The sequence below is a fragment of the Tachypleus tridentatus genome, chromosome 5 (assembly GCF_004210375.1).
Source record: "Tachypleus tridentatus isolate NWPU-2018 chromosome 5, ASM421037v1, whole genome shotgun sequence".
NCBI lineage: Eukaryota > Metazoa > Arthropoda > Merostomata > Xiphosura > Limulidae > Tachypleus > Tachypleus tridentatus.
The window spans coordinates 7126344-7153641 of record NC_134829.1 but is presented as its reverse complement, the minus strand read 5'-3'; the positions used below and the strand labels follow the sequence as shown (position 1 = coordinate 7153641).

Below are 27298 nucleotides of genomic sequence, written 5' to 3'. Positions count from 1 at the left end.
AAGTACATTAGTTATTAGTTCATTTCTGTTGACAGTATTAATACTTTGATCATTATTTCGTATCTAACGATTCGCACGCAAACAATTACATTTGTGCTGAAACAAATTTGTTGAAATAAAATATTGTCCCCCCCCAATAAAATGTTGTGGCAAGGCTGAAAGCTTATAACCCTAAAACCTGAATTTCAATACAGGTGGTGGACAGATCACAGAAGCCTACTGTGTAATTTTGCTTGTAAAAACAAAGAAAAAAAGTAAACGAACAAATAAATAGAAAACGAGGACATCAGGTTGAAATATTTTATTCACAAAATAATTTATTTTCATTTTTTGTCAGATACTGTTACATTGCGAGAGTCAAATAATAAGAGCAAATATATTTGCTAGATAATATCTAGATATCTGTGATAATTTTAGTCAACACCAATTTATATTATTTTTCAAAGCAAAATACTTAGATTTGGTTTTCATATATTTATATAGAGAAAACTTTGATTAATACAAGCCTATACATGTTTAACAAGCAAAATGGTACGCACTTCAACGTTAAATTCATATAAAACATCTGTAACCAACGTCTTACACATTTTATCGTTGGTCTTAAAAAGAACTTAACCCTAGCGACTAGCAGCCATCTTGAGCCACGACACTCGAGTCAAAACGTTGGATAAAAACAATAGGATTTGTGTAGAAAAGAAAAGAAAAATTATGAGATTTCCAAGAAAACACAAACACTACAAAGAGAAATACGAAATGTTATGATAGTAATTTGTTTCAAAATTAAAACCCACAGATGGATAAATCTTACCCTTCAGAAGAAACTGTTTTATGCTGTATAGAGATTTTTAATGAAACGCACCCGACAGTTAAAATATCCAAAAACAAAGCACGAGACATGCAAAATAATTTACAAAAGTATCGAGCTGTCATGTACTTTACTGTGAAATAAAACAACTGTCTGTAGAGAAGAAAAATATCTGAAGAAGTAATTTGTACTTCACAATAATAATTAGTCCACAAAGACGCCGTTTTACTTATTTCACAAGCGTGTTTTTGCAGCAGTTTACTACAAAGATACATATTACAGTTACGTAAAACAAGATAATTTTGCATCTGCGGTTTTTCACACACCGATATTTTATCTATGTAGAGAACCTTATTTCGCACCTTAGTTTACTACAAAGCCATATTTTAAAGTTACATTAAAAACCCATCTACTGGGTAAGATCTCTAATAAACTACACTTTTTACCATCGTGAGGTTAGGCTTAAGCTACATCTAATTCATTAATGTTACATTTCTGATAAATAACTCGTTCTTTACAAAGCCTTGGTATTTACTTGATGTTAATTTCATCATGAAAGAGTCACTTTTTATTCTATTGCATCAGCCCTCGCTATCAACTTCAATTATTTATCTAATTTTTTACAGAAATTTTGGTGCAATAAAAGAGATCTATTAGTTAAATTACTGATTTTTCTGATAGATCAAATGATTAGAAGAGATACTGCTTGAGGCCTAATTAATGCATCGATTACTCCTGCTACTCGTGGTCTTATGGAAAGATTCATGTAGCGACTAGAAATTAATTGAATACAAATGTTAAATATTTCAACCATTTGGACAGAAAAACGAGAACAAAAACCTGCATTATTAACATTACCCTTATCCTGATATATTTTATAACAATAGCCCATTGTATACAGTGATCATATTACCCTGGATAAAATATTGTCATTAGAATAGAATATAAGAAGATATGGTATCCAATAACGGCCCCCCTCTAGTACAGCGGTAAGTCGACGGACTTACAACGCTGAAATCAAGGGTTCGATTACCCCTCAAACACCTCAACAACTTACTTAGATAAAATCCTGATATGATATCCTATACGATCGTCACGCTACCCTAGATGAAAGTATGCCAACTAAAAAATAATTTACAAAGATATCCTATCCGTTATCAGGTTAACGCAGATAAAATCTTGACAGATAGAACACTACTAAACGATACGCTGTCCTATATAATCGTCACTGTAAAATACTGATATGATATTATATACGGTCGTCACGTTACCCTAGATCAAATATTATTATTACATTATGTACGGTCGTCACGTTACCCTAAGTCAAATCTTGTTCTTATATTATATATGGTCGTCACGTAACCTTAGGCGAACTCGTACAATTTAGAACATAAATATACAATGACTTTCGATCAGTTACAGTCCCGGCGTTATGTTAGATAAAGTCCAGGTAATATAAACGAAGGTAGTATGGTTAAATATTATCCTATCTTTTCTGTTGGTTTTGTATTATATTTTCCGTGAAATCTAAATAACGCACTACGCGTTACAGTCCAGTGTGATATATATGTATAAGGTTGACAGTTAAAAGCGCCATGTTCTAATAATATCTTTACCAGTGATGAGGTAAGAAAGTATTTAGATTTCTTTCATCGCTTGTCTTCCTTACTTAAACAGAGATTATCTCGATATAAACAATATACGTGTGCGGTTACCTACCATGCGCAAAGAAAACACTTAGAACAGATGTTCTCGTAAGAAATTAAAAAAAACAACAAATATTTAACTCGGCTGCGCTTTATAGAGTGCCCTAAGCTTCCAACCTTCTTGTAACAAGCCATATATGTATGACACGGCAGTTCTTCTCTCTACAAGGTAAGTTTTCTGTAACTCAACTCACAGCATCATTAATACTACGAACTATTCAGAGACCGTTGAAAAGAGGAATGCTCAAATGTTACTTTCAAACAGTAAAGTAAATACAACATGTAACAAACTCTGATAAAAACATCAAGTGTTGGAATGTCATGTTGTACTTTAACTTTTCATTTCACTACCTAGTGTATGTGTAGAAAGGGCGAGTGTACAAATACCTAATACGTGACTACACGATGAAATTACTGCTTCTAACAGCAGCTCGTCAGGTATAAGTTAAAACTGGAGTACATATGGAAGGAATTTACGTCACTAAATATACGAATATCACATCTACATAGGAAAAGATCTCGTGAATTCAACACCTATACGTGTACAAGTAACTTTTTCATAAGTTTAATGTTTACCTATTAACATTTTTATGATGAGTCAAAGAGTAACACGTGTATTAAATTTTTAAAAAGAAAGTATTTATTTTACATCAATAACTGTTTCGTTGGACCCATCACTGAGAACCAGCACACCTTTAAACTCTTACACTCAAGTTAACTAGCACCATCCCCCATAATAATAAAGACAAGTTAACCACTTCAAAAGAGAATCATCGCTCATCATCTTACAGACAAACAAGCCACTTCAAAACAGCACCATTCTTCATCATCTTAGGGACGAGTTAATCACTTCAAAACAGCATCATCCTTCACCATCTCAGAGACAAATTAACCGCTTTAAAATAGCACCATCCCTCACGATCTCAGAGACTAGTTAACCATTTCAAAACAGGATCATCTTTCTCCATCTTAGAGACGAGATAACCACTTTAAAAGAGCATCACCATCCACTAATTTAGGGACGAGCTAACGACTTCAAAAGAGCATTATCTCACAATATTAGAAATAATCATTTCAAAAGAAGAACATCCTTCACCATCTTACAAATAAGTTAACCACATTAAAACAACACTATCTTCCATCATTTTACATACAAGTTATTCACTTAGAAACATTAAGATCCCCCACCATCATACGGAAAAGGTAATCATTTCAACACAGCGTTAAACCCTATCAGTTTACAACAGACAAAAAGTAATTTTATCAAATTTAATTATAATTCAACCATTCTACACCATATTTATTCCCCACTAGTTGATGCACAAACTAAGCCCTGAAAAATCAAATACTATATTGATGAGAATTGCACTTTTAAATTAAACGTTTTGTAATATATATATATTTTATAGATAATAATATTATAAACACACACATATTTAAACTAAACTTGCACTGATCAACATATTGTAAACACACACATATTTAAACTAAACTTGCACTGATCAACATATTATAAACACACACATATTTAAACTAAACTTGCACTGATCAACATATTATAAACACACACGTATTTAAACTAAACTTGCACTGATCAACATATTATAAACACACATATTTAAACTAAACTTGCACTGATCAACATATTATAAACACATATTTAAACTAAACTTTTACTGATCAACATATTATAAACACACATATTTAAACTAAACTTGCACTGATCAACATATTATAAACACATATTTAAACTAAACTTTTACTGATCAACATATTATAAACACACACATATTTAAACTAAACTTGCACTGATCAACATATTATAAACACACATATTTAAACTAAACTTGCACTGATCAACATATTATAAACACACACATATTTAAACTAAACTTCCACTGATCAACATATCATAAACGCACATATTTAAACTAAACTTCCACTGATCAACATATTATAAACACACACATATTTAAACTGAACTTGCACTGATCAACGTCACTTTGTAAGATTATTATCATTTATTGTTTCTTTTTTTTCACTGTATAAGTGAATTGCTTTACCATTCTTCAACAATGAGACAAGCGTTTTGCATTTCAGTTACGAGAGGTTCAAAGTTTCACCAGTCTCACCTTTGTTGAAACGCCCTCTTCCACATATCAACAGTACTACAACAATATGTACCACAACACTAACAGTTGTACTCACTGTGCAGCCATAAAAGGAAGATGACTCTAGTTTTCGGACGTCATGGTTACACACATGACGTCCAGCGACAAGGACAGGAAGGATAAGTTGCTGGCTGCGCCGACACATAAGGAGTGTAGAAGAAACCCCTGCCAAAATGAAACTGCTGCCCTACTGACCAAAGATCATAGAGCTGAAGGCTACGAGTCTTGGCAAATAGCTGAGACTGTTCCTGAAAGTACACTTGATGGGCTAGGTCTTCAATCAGACTCAGTGTCTGTCGCCGCTCGTGGCCCATCAAACACACAGTACTTTCGTCCACGACTCTCTGTAGGATCATGAGATATTCATACTTGCTCTGGTTGTCTCCCATAAAGTGGTTCGCCAGATAACTCTCCAGCTTCACCTGCTGCTGGTTGATGTCGCTGAAGTCGATAAAGAATCGAGAACACATATAACGCTCTAGTGTCTTGATGTCTTGTGGGTTCGCAGGTTCGTAGTCGCGCACAAGCAAGTTACAGTACTTAAAAAGTCCACCACCACGGATCTCTTCTGGGTTTCTGGTGGCGATCAACTTTTTGTTAAGATGATACAGCGCCTCCTGGAAGTCACCGTATACACTTTCACCAACAACAGTGGGATAGAAGTTCTCGTCCATTGGAACTTGTGCACAGTCGTAGAACAGAAGGAGGGAGTCCAGGATGATCTGGAAAGAGTCCACGCTGAACTCGAACTTGCGCTTCATGATGTCGACAAATTTGAGTTCCACGTTTCGTCCACGATTGTTACTGAGTGAAATGAGGCTCCAACGGTCTCCTTCTACAACTTTAACCATCTTGTTAACGTAAGCTTCCTTCAAACTGCAACTGCTTATTCTGTTCTTGCTGACTCCTTCCGGCAGAAAATCGAACAAAGAGTCTAAAACTGCCGCCTTTACTTTGTCAAAGTTTCTCTGGTTCGAAAGATCAACACCGAATATCAAATCGAGATCGTTATAAGGGGAGTTTTCTGGAGTCAGAACGTGACTTGCAGCCCCGCCGTTCAGTCTAATGTCCTTCACAGACACCGCATCCTTTTCTAACTTCCCTCTCACAACCTGGACCAAATCCTTTAGCTTCACTTCTAGTGTGGGGAAGTTCCCACGACCATGGATTGGCACCACTTCGTCCATGATCTTATGTAAACGACGAACCTGCTCGTGGCTGAGGACGGCAAAACGTTGATCGTACTTAGTTGGTGTTTTAGTTCCTTCCATATTTGGTTTCGCTCGAGATTCCTCGCTCTCCACTTCGAGCTTGTTCGACTATATAGGAAAATTAAAAACAAAAACAGGGCTCATTAAACAACCAACTGTGGACACATAAACCACGTTATCTTCAACTACTTCTGTCGCACTTACCTACACATATTGTTAAATGAAACCCTTATATATACACACACACACATATATCTTTTTCACAGCATCACACTCGTCTAACTAGTATTCATCCGCAATATAGCGCCAAACTTACGTGTTAATGCTTGTGTTTAAATATATTCATATTAAACTTTTTTACACAGTATATTAATATTCAATGTTTTAAGTATCGAATACATGCCACAGAAATACGCATTCGAAACCGATCTTTTATGTCGAACGCTCAATGACAAACTTGTCGCTTAGCAACAAGTTACGTAGTGGAGACGTCAATACATTCAACAATTACGAGTTCATTGTGAACAGGCATGTGTCGCAATCCCGTTGTTCTGATGGCAGAATTTTCTGGTTTCCTTTTTTATTTTTTAGAAATTACACTGTAAGGTTCCTTATATTGATCAAAATAATGGTTGCCATAAACTATTAACAATACAGATTCGTTTAAAACAATCAACAATAAGGGTTCGTTCTAAATTACCAAAACAAATAAGAGATAGTTTTACACAATAAACAGTATCGATTCGTTCTACACAATGAACAAAAAGACTTCCTTATAAGGCATCAACATTAAAATTTCGTTCTAAACTACAGTATGAGTACGCTCTAAATTAGTTACAGTAAAGGTTCATTCCAACCTATAAAAATAACGATTGTTCTAAACAACCAACAATACGGGTTAGCTCTAAGCTATCAATAATAAGAACTCGTTCCAAACTGTCAACAATAAAAGCACTCTGTTAACGACAAACAGGTAAGACTCGTTCTAAACAACCAACAGTACGGATTAGCTCTGAGCTATCAATAATAAGAACTCGTTCCAAACTGTCAACAATAAAAGCACTCTGTTAACGACAAACAGGTAAGACTCGTTCTAAACAACCAACAATATCGGTTATTCTAAACAAGCAAATATATCTTTTTGTTCTAAACTATTAGTAATAACAGTTCATTCTAAAGTACTAAGAATATGGAGTCGTTGGAAACTATTAACAATGTGGGTTCGTTGCACACTATTAATAGTAAGGGTTGGTTTGTAACTATCAACATAAAGGGTTTCTTTCGAAACTATCAATAAGAAGGGTTTTCTAAATTACCAACAGTATGGGTTCGTTTTAAACCATCAACAATATGGACTAGTTCTAAAGTAAGTGACAGCTGAGAATGGCGGTACTGGAGAATCGTTCAACTACATAACTGACGAGTTCCAATCCTATACTACATTCAAGCTTAAAATGAACAGAAACTAACTGCTAGTTACTTCATTAAAACACACATATCAGAATTCTCTCTACTACACTAATCTATGTTTGTAGAATATTAACCAGTAATGAAGAAGGGATGTCATCCTTACACTTTGAATTCAAAGAACAGGATCACTTACCATCAACGGTTAGTTTAATATAGCCCATAAAACCACCCAGTGGCTTAGCGAAAACCATAGGGGTTGATAACAATAAAACTCGGATTTCTACACAGTCGTTTATCAAAAAACAGCTGACCATTTATAAGGTACTAAAACATTCCAACCAGAATAAACAAGAAAAACCTCAAACATACTTCTAATGTATATCAGTGAGTATGATAGTACAACATTCTTCTAGTACTTAGCAGTCAGTAACATGATATAAAATACTTCAAGTGTTTATCAGTCAGTATGATGATATAAATTACTTCTAGGGTTTATCAGTCAGTAACATCATATAAAATACTTTATGTGTTTGTCAATCAGTAAGATAATATAAAAGATTTTTAATGTTTATAAGTCAGAAACATGACATAAAATTATCCTAGTGTTAATCTGTCAGTAACATGATATAAAATAATTTTAGGATGACATAAATTACTTCGAGTGTTTAGAAGTCAGTATGATGGTATGAAATACTTCGAGTGTTTATCAGTCAGTAACAGGATATAAAATACTTCTAGTGTTTATCAATTAAAATGATGAAATAAAATGATTCTGTGTTTATCAGCCAGTAACATCATATAAAATACTTCTAGTATTAAACAGTCAGTATAATGATATAAAATATTTCTAGTGCTTAGCAGTCAGTAACATGATATAAAATACTTCTAGTGTTTATCAGTCAGTATGATGATATAAAATACTTCTAGTGTTTATCACTCAGTATGATGATATATAATACTGCTAGTGTTTATCAGTCAGTATGATGATATAAAATACTTCTAGTGTTTATCACTCAGTATGATGATATATAATACTGCTAGTGTTTATCAGTCAGTATGATGATATAAAATATTTCTAGTGCTTAGCAGTCAGTAACATGATATAAAATACTTCTAGTGTTTATCAGTCAGTATGATGATATAAAATACTTCTAGTGTTTATCACTCAGTATGATGATATATAATACTGCTAGTGTTTATCAGTCAGTATGATGATATAAAATACTTCTAGTGTTTATCACTCAGTATGATGATATATAATACTGCTAGTGTTTCTCAGTCAGTTGTATAAAATAACATACATAACATAAGTACGACGATGTATTTCTCGTGGTCAGCAGTTATGTTCTTAACGGAATGCAAAATATACAACAGAACACGAACAAAGATCTTCTGTCAACCATCGGTCATTATAATGGACTAAAAAGAATATAGAATAAACATTTTAACATCTACAATGTACTTGTGAGTTGTAGTATGCACAATGGTCTGAACAGAACATAGAATATGCAGAAGAATACCGACAATGATCTTCAAGTGACCAGTGATAAGTGTGTTTGATTATTTGTAATTACGTACAAAACTACACAATTGGCTATCAGTGCTCTCCACACCACAGGTAGCGAAACCCGCTTTTATGCGTTGTGAGTTCGAGACATACCACTGTGGCACGAAGGGGTCCAGTGATCAGTATGATGACCTGAAGAGAATACAGAATATACAACTTAACACTGACAATGTACTTGTAGTAACTACCGGTCAGTGTAATGTTCTGAACAGAATATAGAATACACAACACAACGTATACAACTTAACACCGACAATGTACTTGTAGTAACTACTGGTCAATTTAATGTTCTGAACAGAATATAGAATACACAACACAACGTATACAACTTAACACCGACAATGTACTTGTAGTAACTACTGGTCAGTTTAATGTTCTGAACAGAATATAGAATACACAACACAACGTATACAACTTAACACCGACAATGTACTTGTAGTAACTACTGGTCAGTTTAATGTTCTGAACAGAATATAGAATACATGAGACAACGTATACAAAACAACACCGACTATGTACTTCCAGTGAATAGACGTAACTTTAAAATTCTTAACAGAATGCAGAATATATAGATTAACACCGACAATGTACTTCTATTGACCAGTGAATGTTATAAGCCAAAGTCTAGTAAATATATACAGTGTCTTCAACGTTATAAACTAAGATAAGCCCAACAAAGCTAGAAAGCGTCGTGAATGTTGAGTCTTGAAAGTTATAAGCCAAGGGAAGTGTAGTAAGGTCAGGGAGTATGTTAAAACCGGCATAAATCTAGTAAAGTTATTCAATGTCTACAATATTTTAAACCACAATAAGCTTGATAAATGTACTCAATGTATACAATATTATAAACAAGAGTAAGTTTGGTAAAGCTAGACATTCCTTATAATATCGTAAAATAGGGTACGCCTGGTAAAGCCACACGTTATCTACACTGTTATGAGGGTAAGCCTGACAAAGCTACACATTGTCTATACTATTAGAAAGTATTGTGAGCCTGATGAAGCTACACATTGTCTATACTATTAGAAAGTAGGGTAAGCCTGATAAAGCTACACATTGTATTTACTACTAGAAACTAGGGTAAGCTTAATAAAACTACACATTGTCTATACTATTAGAAAGTATTGTGAGCCTGATGAAGCTACACATTGTCTATACTATTAGAAAGTAGGGTAAGCCTGATAAAGCTACACATTACATTGTATTTACTACTAGAAACTAGGGTAAGCTTAATAAAACTACACATTGTCTCTCCTATCAGAAAGTAGGGTACGCCTAAGAAAGATACATATTATGTATGATATTATATAGTAGGGTAACCTGATAAAGCTATACATTGTCTCTAATATAATAAAGTAGGATAAGCCTGATAATACTACACATTATCTATAATATTAGAAAGTAGTGTAAGCCTGATAATGCTAAATATCGTATATACTACTAGAAAGTAGGTAAGACTGATAAAGTTGCACATTGTTTATAATATTATAAGGTATCTATGTATGTTTTTAAAGCAGAGCCACATTCGAACTATCTGCTGAGCCCACTGAGGGAATCGAACCCCTGATTGTCGCAATGTAAATCCCTAGACTAACCGCTGTACTAGTGGGGGGCGTAAGGGAGGGAAGTTTGATGATGCTATACATTATCTACAATATTATAAAGTAGGGTAAACCTGATAAAGCTATACATTGTCTATACTATTATAGAGTAGGGTAAGCCTGATAAAGCTACACATTGTTTATAATATTATAAAGAAGAGTAAGCCTAGTAAAGCTACACATTATAATATTATAAAGTAGGGTAAGCTTGTACTTTATTTGTAAAACTGAGTGAGTCTAACCAGATCTGTCTGTATTTTTAATGTTTGATCTAAATCTTCTTCAGGTTCTAATGCTTATTTCTTCGTTATTGTACATATGTTCTCTATTTTGTAGTTAGACTGTAATTCATGTTTGTCTGTGTATTTTTGTTTTATTTTTTCTTGGTAATATTCACTTACGTGCGGTTTATTAAGCATAAGGACATCTAGTATGAGTTATAGTTTATCAAGAGAAAATCCATACAATTTTGAAACAACAATAAATTTTATTTGTCTGTCAAAACACTATACGCTCAAACAGTAACAGAAATTATTGAGTTTGTATTTGATGTATTCTCGTTTACATTAATTACAGTTTCATGTACACACAAAAACAGTAGAACAATAATGACGTCTACGATATGGCAGATGGATGTTATAACTTCCAACACACCTTCTTTTCATACAGCGTTGACTCTGTTTTGTACTTTAAGTGAATTATAGATCTGAAAATAATCAAAGAGAATATACAGACACTTAGTTGGCCAATCGCAAGATTTTGTGAGGAATTATAGTGTCAAAGTGTTGTCAGCATAGTATGAAACAGTGTCTAAACTAATTATAGTGTCAAAGTGTTGTCAGGATAGTATGAAACAGTGTCTAAACTAATTATAGTGTCAAAGTGTTGTCAGGATAGTATGAAACAGTGTCTAAACTAATTATAGTGTCAAAGTGTTGTCAGCATAGTATGAAACAGTGTCTAAACTAATTATAGTGTCAAAGTGTTGTCAGCATAGTATGAAACAGTGTCTAAACTAATTATAGTGTCAAAGTGTTGTCAACATAGTATGAAACAGTGTCTAAACTAATTATTGTGTCAAAGTGTTGTCAGCATAGTATGAAACAGTGTCTAATCTAGTTATAGTGTCAAAGTGTTGACAGCATAGTATGAAACATTGTCTAAACTAATTATAGTGTCAAAGTGTTGTCAGCATAGTATGAAACAGTGTCTAAACTAATTATAGTGTCAAAGTGTTGTCAGCATAGTATGAAACAGTGTCTAAACTAATTATAGTGTCAAAGTGTTGTCAGCATAGTATGAAACAGTGTCTAAACTAATTATAGTGTCAAAGTGTTGTCAGCATAGTATGAAACAGTGTCTAAACTAATTATAGTGTCAAAGTGTTGTCAGCATAGTATGAAACAGTGTCTAAACTAATTATAGTGTCAAAGTGTTGTCAGCATAGTATGAAACAGTGTCTAAACTAATTATAGTGTCAAAGTGTTGTCAGCATAGTATGAAACAGTGTCTAATCTAATTATAGTGTCAAAGTGTTGTCAGCATAGTATGAAACAGTGTCTAATCTAATTATAGTGTCAAAGTGTTGTCAGCATAGTATTAAACAGTGTCTAATCTAATTATAGTGTCAAAGTGTTGTCAGCATAGTATGAAACAGTGTCTAAACTAATGGTACGGTTTCTGGGACGCCTTGAATAAGTCAGACCATCATGTATATCATAAGCTAACGCCCTCTGTATTTCTCGATTCGGGTTTACTGTAAGCTTGAGGTACTTACTCCAAGATTGAATCAAATATTCGCAGCCACAAACGTACGGTTACAAATAGAACTTACAAAGCTAGCATCTTACGACGGACACGGAAATAAGGTGCATTCCAGTCAAAACAACACGTCTCGAGTGGTGTCAAGAGTGGGCCAAGGAAATCCAGAATACTGTTCTTTTTACAGACTACTTTGGTAGGAAGTTAATATTATACACGAAGCCTAACGCCAGTTCCTACTGAGCTATACCAGTCGATACTATCCTTGATAGATGGAGTGGTATCCATTGGAAGATGTCCTTTGGTTGATTCCAACAATTTGATCCTAATTACATATCATTGGCTACAAGCACTCCTTTCTGATAGAGATAAACGCACGTTACGTACAACAAAGATGTACAATGAAACATAAGTTACGAATTTAATGAATGTTTATTGTGTCAGATGACGATATATATATATACTAGAATCATATAATACACCTAGTGGTATAAACCCACAGAGGACATTTTACACCAAAACTAACCTTTTAAACAGATATAAACTCTTATGATATATCACTTTAGTCCTAAACTATGCCTTAATTACCACGTTGGTTGTTTTTACAATTATATTATGACTGAAACAAACAGAGAAAGGAATCAATGCTTATTTTAACAAAACGAACATAGATCAAATCAAGAACAGTATACATGTTAATGAAAGTCACGAAATTCTGAAGAAATCACATTTAAAAATTAGTTGGCATAGTGTCCGAAAGTGATATATAAGACAACCCAGTTCACACGATATCCATAGTAACCATATCAGCAACAGAAACTTTCCACAACTATAAAAATACGAAACAGTAATGTGAAACAGTGGAATAAAGATCATATTACACATGACACAACTCGACTTATCTAACTGTAGGAACAGAAAAACATAAATCATACAGTCATCGTGGCTACATTTATTTATAAGCACTAACGCATATGTACAAAAACTGCAACATTCATCACATAATAATCACGTAAGGAAACTTGTCGATATAGACGTTTGGTGATACTTCTAGTTAGCATATGTAGGTGGTCTAATAGTCTATGTTAAACGAAATACAAACATAGCCTACAGAGACTCCTATTATATACTTATGTGATATATATTCACACACACACATACATATTAAATATCATCTCATGTATGATAAATATGTATATACATGTTACATATCCTATAATGGTAAGTATATATGTTACATATCCTATTCGATATAGTCAATATCTATATATACATGTTACATATCCTATAATGGTAAGTATATATGTTACATATCCTATTCGATATAGTCAATATCTATATATACATGTTACATATTTTATGATGATAAGAAATGGCATGTCATAAAAGATAGCTCATGGTACAGTTGTTACTAAACACGTGTTAAAATATAACAGGTATTAGATACCTTACTATAACAATAATTTATACACTTTAACTTACAAATGGGTTTATAAAATGTGATATGTAATAAAATAGGGTGAAGTTGGGTGTATAATAAAATAGTTTTAAGTTGGATGTACAACAAAATAGTATAAATTTGAGTGGAAAATAAAATAGTGTAAAGTTTGGTGTACAATAAAATAGTGAAGAGTTGTGTAGATAATAAAATAGTATGAAGTTGGGTGTATAATAAAATAGTATGAAGTTGGGTGTATAATAAAATAGTGTAAAGTTGGGTGTATAATAAAATAGTGTAAAGTTGGGTGTATAATAAAATAGTGCAAAGTTGGGTGTATAATAAAATAGCATAAAGAAACAACTGAGCTAATTTACAGCATAAAGAAACATATGAGCCAGTACACAGTATAAAGAAAAATATGAGCTAGTTTACAGTATAAAGAAACATATGAGCCAGTTTGCAATATGAACAAACACACGAGCCAGTTTACAGTATAAAGAAACATATGAGCCAGTTTGCAATATGAACAAACACACGAGCCAGTTTACAGTATAAAGAAACATATGAGCCAGTAAACAGTATAAAGAAACATATGAGCCAGTATACAGTATAAAGAAACATATGAGCCAGTACACAGTATAAAGAAACATATGAGCCAGTAAACAGTATAAAGAAACATATGAGCCAGTATACAGTATAAAGAAACATATGAGCCAGTACACAGTATAAAGAAACATATGAGCCAGTATACAGTATAAAGAAACATATGAGCCAGTATACAGTATAAAGAAACATATGAGCCAGTATACAGTATAAAGAAACATATGAGCCAGTTTGCAATATGAACAAACACACGAGCCAGTTTACAGTATAAAGAAACATATGAGCCAAGCCACACAGTATAAAGAAACATATGAGCCAGTATACAGTATAAAGAAACATATGAGCCAGTACACAGTATAAAGAAACATATGAGCCAGTATACAGTATAAAAAAACATATGAGCCAGTACACAGTATAAAGAAACATATGAGCCAGTATACAGTATGAAAGTAAGAAAAGAAACATATGAGCCAGTTACAGTATAAAGAAACATATGAGCCAGTATACAGTATAAAGAAACATATGAGCCAGTTTACAATATGAACAAACATATGAGCCAGTTTACAGTATAAAGAAACATATGAGCCAGTATACAGTATAAAAAAACATATGAGCCAGTACACAGTATAAAGAAACATATGAGCTAGTTTACAGTATAAAGAAACATATGAGCCAGTTTGCAATATGAACAAACACACGAGCCAGTTTACAGTATAAAGAAACATATGAGCCAGTTTACAGTATAAAGAAACATATGAGCCAGTTTGCAGTATAAAGAAACACGTTTTCTTTAGAAACAATTATCAGTGTGAAAAATTAAAATTACCTTTGGTCAGGTTTGACAGTGTAATAATATTTAATGACTAATATAGATCTATAATGTGTTTCGGTCTTGATGTTTCAGGTAAACTAATAATATAGTAAACTGACTGACTGAGGGTAGAAGCCAACTCAATATATAATGTGTTTCGGTCTTGATGTTTCAGGTAAACTAATAATATAGTAAACTGACTGACTGAGGGTAGAAGCCAACTCAATATATAATGTGTTTCGGTCTTGATGTTTCAGGTAAACTAATAATATAGTAAACTGACTGACTGAGGGTAGAAGCCAACTCAATATATAATGTGTTTCGGTCTTGATGTTTCAGGTAAACTAATAATATAGTAAACTGACTGACTGAGGGTAGAAGCCAACTCAATATATTTTGAGACGACAATGTGGCTGTATATTGTATATAAAGTAGTAAATTATGTGTCAAAATGAAATATATAACATGCTGAACATTCATGGAGTTCTGTTCAAAACAACTGATGTAGACTTATTGCACAATGGAGGAATGATTATTATAACAATGGAGAAATACTTATTTACTGTAATAAAGGAAAATGATTATTTTAATTGAAGAAATGAAGAAATTCCATTCGACAAAGTGAAAAACATTACTGTATTCAAAACAAGGAAGAAGTATTAATTGAATCAAAACCATTACAGGAAGAAGAACAGTTGTTTTTAAAGAAGTGATGAATAAATGTTTTATAACTTTGAAGGAAGCTGTATTATTACAGAAATCAAAGGGGTAAAAATAGTTCTGTTCAAATAAATGAAAACGTCAGTTCTCTTTGAATCGAGAAGGGAAGATGAGTTCTTGTGTAAACAAGTGTATAATTTACGGTACAAAAAAGGCTGAACTACTCAGACAAAATGAAAACGTCAGTTCTCTTTGAATCGAGAAGGGAAGATGAGTTCTTGTGTAAACAAGTGTATAATTTACGGTACAAAAAAGGCTGAACTACTCAGACAAAATGAAAACGTCAGTTCTCTTTGAATCGAGAAGGGAAGATGAGTTCTTGTGTAAACAAGTGTATAATTTACGGTACAAAAAGGCTGAACTACTCAGACAAAATGAAAACGTCAGTTCTCTTTGAATCGAAAAGGGAAGATGAGTTCTTGTGTAAACAAGTGTATAATTTACGGTACAAAAAAGGTTGAACTACTCAGACAAAATGAAAACGTCAGTTCTCTTTGAATCGAGAAGGGAAGATGAGTTCTTGTGTAAACAAGTGTATAATTTACGGTACAAAAAAGGTTGAACTACTCAGACAAAATGAACAACAATAGTTCTTTTCTCAAACAAAAAACAAACGAGGATTATTTGTCCGTTTCCAAGACAGTGTAAATATCCGTTCACCTTGGAAAGTGAATGGTACTTCCACACTAGAACAATTACTTACTTTTATCAAAGGAAGTTCTCTGTGAGCACTAGTTGAAACCATATTGCTGTTTTCAGTAGCACAGTTCAGTCGTGTTGGAGATGTACAGCCTGGATAACTCAACACAATGAGATCTGTTTGACGATAGAAACTACAGAAAACAGGAAGTCACCCAGTAACACAGTAACAACTGCTTTTACTGCGCCATCAACTGTCGATCGACGCAGCTCGTGCTCTATCTACCACTACTCCAGTTATTGACGTCAATTACTACGTCGGGTGCACCAGGGCAACGACAAACCAATGACATTGCGTTACCAACAAAACACCCTGGAGACGGAGGCAGGGTTGCCATAGTTACATTACCATTAATATATGTACTTTCCACAGATTGTTTTAGTAAGTGACGTGTAGGGTGAATGATAAAGTGAATGAACTGTTTCAAAAAGTTAATGTCACAGGTGAGCCACATAATTATTACTTAAACATATTCCAGCAAGTTCTTCTTTACAGAAAGAAGTCAGTTCCATGGTGAAAAGTATCACCGTTACTCTCATTGTAACATCATACTGACAGTGCTACCAACCAAACTATAGATGCCGCTTTCACCTCTGGTACAACATCATACTGACAGTGCTACATTGTGATGTACCAACAAAACTATACATGCCGCTTTCACCTCTGGTACAACATCATACTGACAGTGCTACATTGTGATGTACCAACAAAACTATACATGCCGCTTTCACCTCTGGTACAACATCATACTGACAGTGCTACATTGTGATGTACCAACAAAATTATACATACCACTGTCACCTCTGGTACAACATCATACTGACAGTGCTACATTGTGATGTACCAACAAAACTATACATGCCGCTTTCACCTCTGGTACAACATCATACTGAGAGTGCTACATTGTGATGTATCAACTATACATGCCGCTTTCACCTCTGGTACAACATCATGCTGACAGTGCTACATTGTGATATACCAACAAAATTATACATACCACTCTCACATCTGGTACAACATCATACTAACAGTGCTACATTGTGATATACCAACAAAATTATACATACCACTCTCACATCTGGTACAACATCATACTGACAGTGCTACATTGTGATGTACCAACAAAATTATACATACCACTGTCACATCTGGTACAACATCATACTGACAGTGCTACATTGTGATATACCAACAAAACTATACATACCACTGTCACATCTGGTACAACATCATGCTGACAGTGCTACATTGTGATATACCAACAAAACTATACATACCACTGTCACATCTGGTACAACATCATGCTGACAGTGCTACATTGTGATATACCAACAAAACTATACATACCACTGTCACATCTGGTACAACATCATGCTGACAGTGCTACATTGTGATATACCAACAAAACTATACATACCACTGTCACTTCTAGTACTTCATCTTACTGACAGTGCTTGAGTATGATGTACGATCAGAACACTGCCAGTACTACATCTTTCTGACAGTGATACAGTGTGATGTACCAACAAAACTAGACTTACCGCTGCTAGTTCTATTACTTCATCTTACACAAAGTGCTACAGAATGATGTACCAACGAAACTAGACATAGCACCGTCACTTCTAGTACTTAATCCTTCTGACACAACTACATTATTATATATCATCAAAACTAGACATAGCACCGTCACTTCTAGTACTTAATCCTTCTGACACTGCTACATTATTATATATCATCAAAACTAGACATATCACCGTCACTTTTAGTACTTAATCCTTCTGACACTGCTACATTATTATATATCATCAAAACTAGACATATCACCGTCACTTTTAGTACTTAATCCTTCTGACACTACTACATTATTATATATCATCAAAACTAGACATAGCACCGTCACTTCTAGAACTTAATCCTTCTGACACTACTACATTATTATATATCATCAAAACTAGACATAGCACCGTCACTTCTAGAACTTAATCCTTCTGACACTACTACATTATTATATATCATCAAAACTAGACATAGCACCGTCACTTCTAGAACTTAATCCTTCTGACACTACTACATTATTATATATCATCAAAATTAGACATATCACCGTCACTTTTAGTACTTAATCCTTCTGACACTACTACATTATTATATATCATCAAAACTAGACATAGCACCGTCACTTCTAGTACTTAATCCTTCTGACACTACTACATTGTTATATATCATCAAAACTAGACATATCACTGTCACTAATGGTACTACATCTTACTGACAGTGGCACAGTATTATATACCAACAAAACTAGACATACCAAGGTTTCTTCTAGTACTTCATCTTACTGATAGTGCTACAGTATGATGTAACAACAAAACTAGACATACAACTTTCAGTTTTAGTGCTACATATTACTGATAGTGCTACAATGGTAAGTACAAACAAAACGAAACATACCACCGTCTCTTATAGTACTTCATCTAACTCAATGTGATGTACCAATAAAACTACACATACCACCGGCACTTCTATTACTTCATTATACTGTAGCAGTGTCCGTATGATGTACTGTTACTTCTAGTACTGCATCTTACTGACAGTGTCACAGTGTTATGTACCAACAAAACTAGACATACCACTTTCACTTTTAGTACTACATCTTACTGACAGTGTTATGGTGTTATGTACCAACAAAACTAGACATACAACTTTCAGTTTTAGTGCTACATCTTTCTGACAGTGGTACAGTGTTATGTACCAACAAAACTAGACATACAACTTTCAGATTTAGTACTACATCTTACTGACAGTGGTACAGTATGATGTTCCAACAAAACTAAACATACACTTTCAGTTTTAGTACTACATCTTACTGACAGTGATACAGTGTTATGTACCAACAAAACTAAACATACCACTTTCAGTTTTAGTGCTACATCTTACTGACAGTGGTACAGTGTTATGTACCAACAAAACTAGACATACAACTTTCAGTTTTGGTGCTACATCTTACTGACAGTGGTACAACATGATCCAACAAAACTGGACATACAACTTTCAGTTTTAGTGCTACATCTTATTGACAGTGGTACAGTATGATGTTCCAACAAAACTAGACATACAACTTTCAGATTTAGTACTACATCTTACTGACAGTGATACAGTATGATGTTCCAACAAAACTAGACATATAACTTTCAGTTTTAGTGCTACATCTTAGTAACAGTATTACAGTGCTATGTACCAACAAAACTAAACATACCACTTTCAGTTTTAGTACTACATCTTACTGACAGTGGTACAGTGTTATGTACCAACAAAACTAGACATACAACTTTCAGTTTTAGTATTACATCTTACTGACAGTGGTATGGTGTTATGTACCAACAAAACTAAACTTACCACTTTCAGTTTTAGTATTACATCTTACTGACAGTGGTACAATGTTATGTACCAACAAAACTAAACATACAACTTTTAGTTTTAGTGATACAACTTACTGACAGTGGTACAGTGTTATGTACCAACAAAACTAAACATACACTTTCAGTTTTAGTGCTACATCTTACTGACAGTGGTACAGTGTTATGTACCAACAAAACTAGACATACAACTTTCAGTTTTAGTGCTACATCCTACTGACAGTGGCACCGTGTTATGTACCAACAAAACTAAACATACAGCTTTCAGTTTTAGTATTACCCCTTACTAATATTATTTTGTAGAACGTGTAATAACAACAAACATATACTGCTCACGTCACTCTCGGAGTTTAATTTATTAATGTTTATAAGTATCACAAGTGTACACTTCAGTGTCATTGTCACTCTTACAATTTGTTGAGTAACAGTTCAACCAAACTTACCAGACAGATAGTTTTACAATGTGTACTAGAAATAACAGAAGTACGCTGATAACAGTGTTATTATCAGTATTAATACCTATGTCAATGTGATATTTAGTGTTATAACATAGTGAGTTTTTTTACCATTTTCACTGACACAGTTCAGCGAAAACATTATGGCATTAATAAATTGTCACAGCGAAGAATACCTGTTTTATCTTTGACTCTTCTGTTTTAAAGATTATAATAACTAACTGACGTCGGCAGATCTCAAATGAAATTATTACACAGGATGAACCATTTTATGTTGTGTTTCTTCTTTAGAAAAGGCCCGGCCTGGCCAAGTGGTTAAGGCACTCGACTCCTAATCTGAGGGTCGCGCGTTCGAATTCCTGTCACATGAAACCTGCTCGCCCTTTCAGCCGTGGGGGCGTTAAAATGTGACCGTGAATCCCACTATTCGTTGGTAAAAGAGTAGCCCACGAGTTGGCGGTAGGTGGTAATGACTAGCTGCCTTCCCTCTAATTTTACACTGATAAATTAGGTACGGCTAGCCCTTGAGTAGCTTTGCGCGAAATACAAAACAAACCAGTCTTCAGAAAAACGTCATAAAACGTTCAGGAGTAGTTGAAATGACAATTTCAACTTTATGTAAAAACTGCTTCCCATAATAAAAGTTTATTCTGTTATTTGAGATTTCTACAATTGTATCTGCGTCTGAACTAGAGAAACAGTGGCGTGTTAATTAGTAAATATTTCAAATACTTCGAACTCTGTGTCTCCCAGGATAGGCGAGAATGTTGGAAATACTCGTGTTTATAAAATATGATTTAGTGTTAAATACTTCGAACTCTGTGTCTCACAGGATAGGCGAGAATGTTGGAAACACTCAAGTTTATAAAATATGATTTAGTGTTAAATACTTCGAACTCTGTGTCTCCCAGGATAGGCGAGAATGTTGGAAACACTCAAGTTTATAAAATATGATTTAGTGTTAAATACTTCGAACTCTGTGTCTCACAGGATATGCGAGAATGTTGGAAACACTCGAGTTTATAAAATATGATTTAGTGTTAAGTACTTCGAACTCTGTGTCTCACAGGATAGGCGAGAATGTTGGAAACACTCGAGTTTATAAAATATGATTTAGTGTTAAATACTTCGAACTCTGTGTCTCACAGGATGGGCAAAAATGTTGGAAAACACTTGAGTTTATAAAATATGATTTAGTGTAAAATACTTGGAACTCTGTGTCTCACAGGATAGGCGAGAATGTTGGAAAACCTCGTGTTTATAAAATATGATTTAGTGTTAAATACTTCGAATCTGTGTCTCCCAGTATAGGCAAGAATGTTGGAAACATTCGAGTTTATAATATATGATTTAGTGTTAAATATCTCGTGTAACTATCTCCACGGGAGAGACATATTAGGTAATAATAATACCTGAACGTAAAGTCTTCCAAAAAAGTGACACGGTTTAGCGAAATCATAAGGTTTATCTACACATCGTAAACATTAAAAGTCAAATGTTTCGATTAGCTTAGTGTTAATATTTTATGCTAATAATTATTTAATATTAATAAAAGTAGATGTTGAGAAAAGAAGTTTAGTCTAGATAAACAAAAACAAACAAGCTATTAACATCAAAGTATTAGTCAATATATTTACTGAATATCATAGGAATACTGTTACCGAGATGTTGGAGACATATGCACATGGAGTGGAAAAATATATATACATATATGTCGAAAAGTAATGGTGGATTAAACTTATAGTCATTATAGGATAATAAATCTGTCTTTATAGAACTTCTTATGTATACAGGGTTTTCGGAAAGTCACTTTGCAGTTTTGTCTGTTAATAAATATATAAATGCACAGTGGCTTTCCGAACACCCTGTATATGATGGAATAAAAAGTTCCACACCATTTCCCTGCATGAATTCAAACTTGGTCATAATACATCACAAACAGTTTACAATATCAACCAAGCATGTGGTGAAGGAACCACCTCTGAACGTGCAGTACGGCATTGGTTCCAGAAGTTTCGTAATGGAGTTGCGAGTCTTGAAGATAAATAGGACGTCCTTCTGTTGTTGAAAATGACCAAATGGGAACATTAGTGGAAAGAAACCCGCTTCAAACTGTTCGAGAAATGGCACAAGAATTGAGTGTTGCTATTTCCATAATTCTGGATTATCTATAGCAAACTGGAAAAGTGAAAAAGTTCCACAAGTGAGTTTCACACGAATGCAGTGAAAATCTGAAAAACTCCCACTTTCAACTGCGCTCTCTGCTGATTTTGTGAAACAGAAATAACCCATTTTTTGATCGAATTCTTCCTTGCAACTAAGACCAAACCCTTTATAATAACAGAAGGCGATTTGTGCAGTGGCTCAACCGTGACGAGGCTATAAAACACTTGTTACACCAACAGAAGATTATTATGAGCTACTTGTTATATTACACTATATGTAGTACCTTAAGTTATATTACACTATATGTAGTACCTTTAGTTATATTACACTATATGTAGAACCTTTAGTTATATTACACTATATGTAGTACCTTTAGTTATATTACACTCTATGTAGTACCTTTAGTTATATTACACTATATGTAGTACCTTTTGTTATATTACACTATATATAGTACCTTTAGTTATATTACACTATATGTAGTACCTTTAGTTATATTACATTATATGTAGTACCTTTTGTTATATTACACTATATGTAGTACATTTAGTTATATTACACTATATGTAGTACCTTTTGTTATATTACACTATATGTAGTACCTTTTGTTATATTACACTATATGTAGAACCTTTAGTTATATTACACTATATGTAGTACCTTTAGTTATATTACACTCTATGTAGTACCTTTAGTTATATTACACTATATGTAGTACCTTTTGTTATATTACACTATATATATAGTACCTTTATTATATTACACTATATGTAGTTATTATACATTATATGTAGTACCTTTTGTTATATTACACTATATGTAGTACATTTAGTTATATTACACTATATGTAGTACCTTTTGTTATATTACACTATATGTAGTACCTTTTGTTATATTACACTATATGTAGTACCTTTTGTTATATCACACTATATGTAGTACCTTTATACACTAAACATGACCATGAAATTTGTATTGTAAGTACATTCTACATTGTATCTTTGTAATAAACATTCACTTCAAGGTGCAATTAAACTAGATATACAATAATAAATAACATCAACTTCAAATTACAGTAGATGTACACTATAAAAGTAATCAACATGGACTGTAATTACACTAATAAGAATAGATATATTCTATTATTAGAGTAAAACTTCGTAGTGTAATTACAGTAAATTAACATAATTTATAGGGTAGAACTTTCTATTGTAATAAAAATAGATATACACTATTAATAGCGTTAAACTTTGTATTTTTATTACAGTATATGTACATTATTAATAGGGTTAAACATTATATTGTAATTACAGTAAATGTACACTATTAAAAAGTTAATTTTACATTGTAATTGCAGTAGATATACACTATTAACAGGGTTACACTTTATATTGTAATTACAATAAATTTACACTATTAATAAAGTTAATTTTACATTGTAATTACAGTAGATATACACTATTAACAGGGTTGAACTTTATATTGCTTTTACGGTAGATGTACATTATTAATAGGATCCAACATTGTTTGTAATTACAGCAGATGTACGCTATTAAAAGCGTTAAATTTTGTATCGTTATTACAGTAGATGTACACTATTAATAGTGTTAATCTCTGTATTTTAATTACAGAAGATGTACACTATTAATAGTGTTAATCTCTGTATTTTAATTACAGAAGATGTACACTATTAATAAAGATAATCTTTGAATTGTAATTTGAGTAGATGTACACTTTTAATAATATAATAATAATAATAATAAATTTATTAAGCAATAAATTAGACACAAAAAATCAAATAACAATATAAAACCATCAACAAAGAGTTAACTCGTCCTGTGATGGTTAAACACATAATAAAGTAAAATCAAAACTTACAAAATCAAAATAAAGTTCCCAGAATATTATCATCAGTATTTAAGATCCATTGTTTTAAGTATTTCTTTTGATTAACACGATTAATAGAAGATCTTATACTATAAGGAATATAATTATGAATACGAGGTGCCAAATAAAGATATTGATGAAGTGTAACTGTTTTACGTGGTGTGGGTACATTAATTGGAAAAAAAGATTGAAGTCGTGTAAAATATGAAGTGACTTTAAAAGGCCTATTAAAAGAAACATGCATTGTAGATAAAGCTAAAAAATATAAATAAAGTTTATCATATGAAAGAGGGGAGTTAAATTTACTGAAATCGGTATCAAGCCTATGAGTAAAAATAAGAGAGAAAACACTCTTTTGCAACTTGTGAATAGGAATTAAAAAAGTCTTATATGTGCCACCCCAAATTGAAATACAATATTGTAAGAAAGATTGAAAGAGAGCATAATATACACTTAACAAAATATGATAAGGAGCACAATGACTAAGTTCAAAATTAGCATAGAACTATATTTTAATTTATTAACTAAAGAATTAATATGAAATTGCCAATTTAATTTTCGATCTAAAATAATTCCTAAATATTTAACAGAGGAAACTTGAGTCAATTTGGGACACTTACAATTAGGGTAAGTATAACAATCACTGGAATGATAAAAAATAGAAGGAAAAGCTGGAATGACACCATAAAGGTTAAACTGAAGAAGAAAAGATTTAGATATATTTAAAGATAAGCCATTACAGAAAAGCCAATTTTTAATTTTATTAAGATCACTAGAAATAATGGCTTCATTAATTAGATTTGGCTTACTATAAACAACAGCAATATCATCGGCATAGGCTTGGATATCTCCAAAAAACTGTTGGTAAAGAATATCATTTATATAAATGAGAAATAATAAAGGGCCCAGAACAGAACCTTGTGGTACTCCAACATTAATTGTAAGCCAATCACTATAATTATTATGGATACAAACCGATTGCTTTCTATTGTGAAAGTAAGAAAAAAAACCAATCAAAAACAATGCCTCTAAAACCATAATAAGATAATTTATTTAACAAAATTTTATGATTAACAGAATCAAAAGCTTTGGCTAAGTCAAGAAAAACAGCAATTGGATGAAGATCAGAATCCAAAGCTTCTGTAATACTTCCCACAAGTTTAGCAACAGCAACCTCCGTTCCAAGCCCAGGCCGAAAGCCAAATTGAGAAGGAGACAAAACTGAATGTTTTAATAGGGTTAACTTTGTATCATTATTACAGTAGATGTACACTATTCATCGGGTTAATCTTTGTATTGTTGTTACAGTAGATGTACACTGTTAATAAGGTTAATCTTTGTATTGTTGTTACAATAGATTACACTTTTAATAGGGTTAACTTTGTATCATTATTACAGAAGATGTACACTATTAATAGAGTTAATCTTTGTATTGATATTACAGTAGACGCAAAATTTTAATAGCATTCAAGTTTGTATCATTATTACAGTAGATGTACACTATAAACAGCACTTAAATTTGTATTGTAATTACAGTAAATATACACCATTAAAAAGATTCAACTTTGTATTGCTATTACAATAGATGTACACTGCTAATATAGTTAATCTTTGTAATGTTATTACAGTAAATATGGACTATTAATAAGGTTAAAATTCTACCTTTAATACACTAGAAGTACGCTATTAATAGGGTTAATCTTTGTATTGTAATTACAGTAGATATACACCGTCAATGGGGCTCAATATTTTATTGTAATTACAATATATGTACACTTTTAATAGAGTTAGTCTTTGACTTGTAATTATAGTAGGTGTACAGTATTAATAGGGCGAGACTTTGTATTGTAATTATAGTAGATATACACTATTAATATGGTTAAAATTTGTATCGTTATTAAATGCAAACGAACTCAGTCGGGGTTTACTTTAGAGAGACAGAGGAATTCTTTCTCCCGCAAGGGTGGTTAGAAACGTTGTGGTTGAGTTAAGAAAGAGAGAGGAATTCTCTCTCCCACAGGGGTGGTTAGGAACGTTGTGGTTGGGTTAAGAAAGAGAGAAAACTTCTCTCTCCCACAGGGGTGGTTAGGAACGTTGTGGTTGGGTTAAGAAAGAGAGAGAAATTCTCTTTCCCACAGGGGCAGTTAGGAACGTTGTGGTTGGGTTAAGAAAGAGAAACAAATTCTCTCTCCCACAGGGGTGGTTAGGAACGTTGTGGTTGGGTTAAGAAAGAGAGAGAACTTCTCTCTCCCACAGGGGTGGTTAGGAACGTTGTGGTTGGGTTAAGAAAGAGAGAGAAATTCTCTCTCCCACAGGGGTGGTTAAAAACGTTGTGGTTTAGTTTAGAGATAGAGAGGAATTATCTCTCCCACAGTGGTGGTTAGGAGCGTTGTGGTTTAGTTTAGAGAGAGAGAAATTCTCTCTCCCACAGGGGTGGTTAAAAACGTTGTGGTTTAGTTTAGAGATAGAGAGGAATTCTCTCTCCCACAGTGGTGGTTAGGAACGTTGTGGCTTAGTTTACAGATAGAGAGGAATTCTCTCTCCCAAAGGGGTGGTTAGGAACGTTGTGGTTTAGTTTAGAGAGAGAGAGGAATTCTATCTCCTACAGGGGTGGTTAGAAACTTAATGGTTTAGTTTAAAGAAAGAGAGGAATTGTGTCTTTCACAGGGGTGGTTAGGGACATTGTAGTTTAGTTTAGAGAGAGAGAGGAATTCTGTCTCCCACAGGGGTGGTTAGGAACGTTGTTGTTTAGTTTAGAGAGAGAAGTCAGTAGCTTTTTAATAGGGTTAAACATTCTATCGTTATTACAGTAGATGTATACTATTAATAGGTTCCAAGTTTCTATAATAGCAATAGAACTTTCTCTA

At 33.2% G+C, this 27298-nt stretch overlaps 1 protein-coding gene across 1 annotated transcript; it reads right to left on the bottom strand.

Annotated features, from left to right (window-relative positions):
- Positions 1-286: 286 nt before the first annotated feature.
- On the bottom strand, positions 287-16738 carry LOC143250432 (terminal nucleotidyltransferase 5C-like). The gene is made up of 2 exons (XM_076500911.1): positions 16511-16738; positions 287-6001 (listed from the first exon to the last, which is right to left on the bottom strand). Exons 1-2 carry the CDS (start codon positions 16550-16552, stop codon positions 4766-4768), a joined length of 1278 nt encoding a protein of 425 aa, XP_076357026.1. The 5' UTR covers positions 16553-16738; the 3' UTR covers positions 287-4765.
- Positions 16739-27298: the final 10560 nt, after the last annotated feature.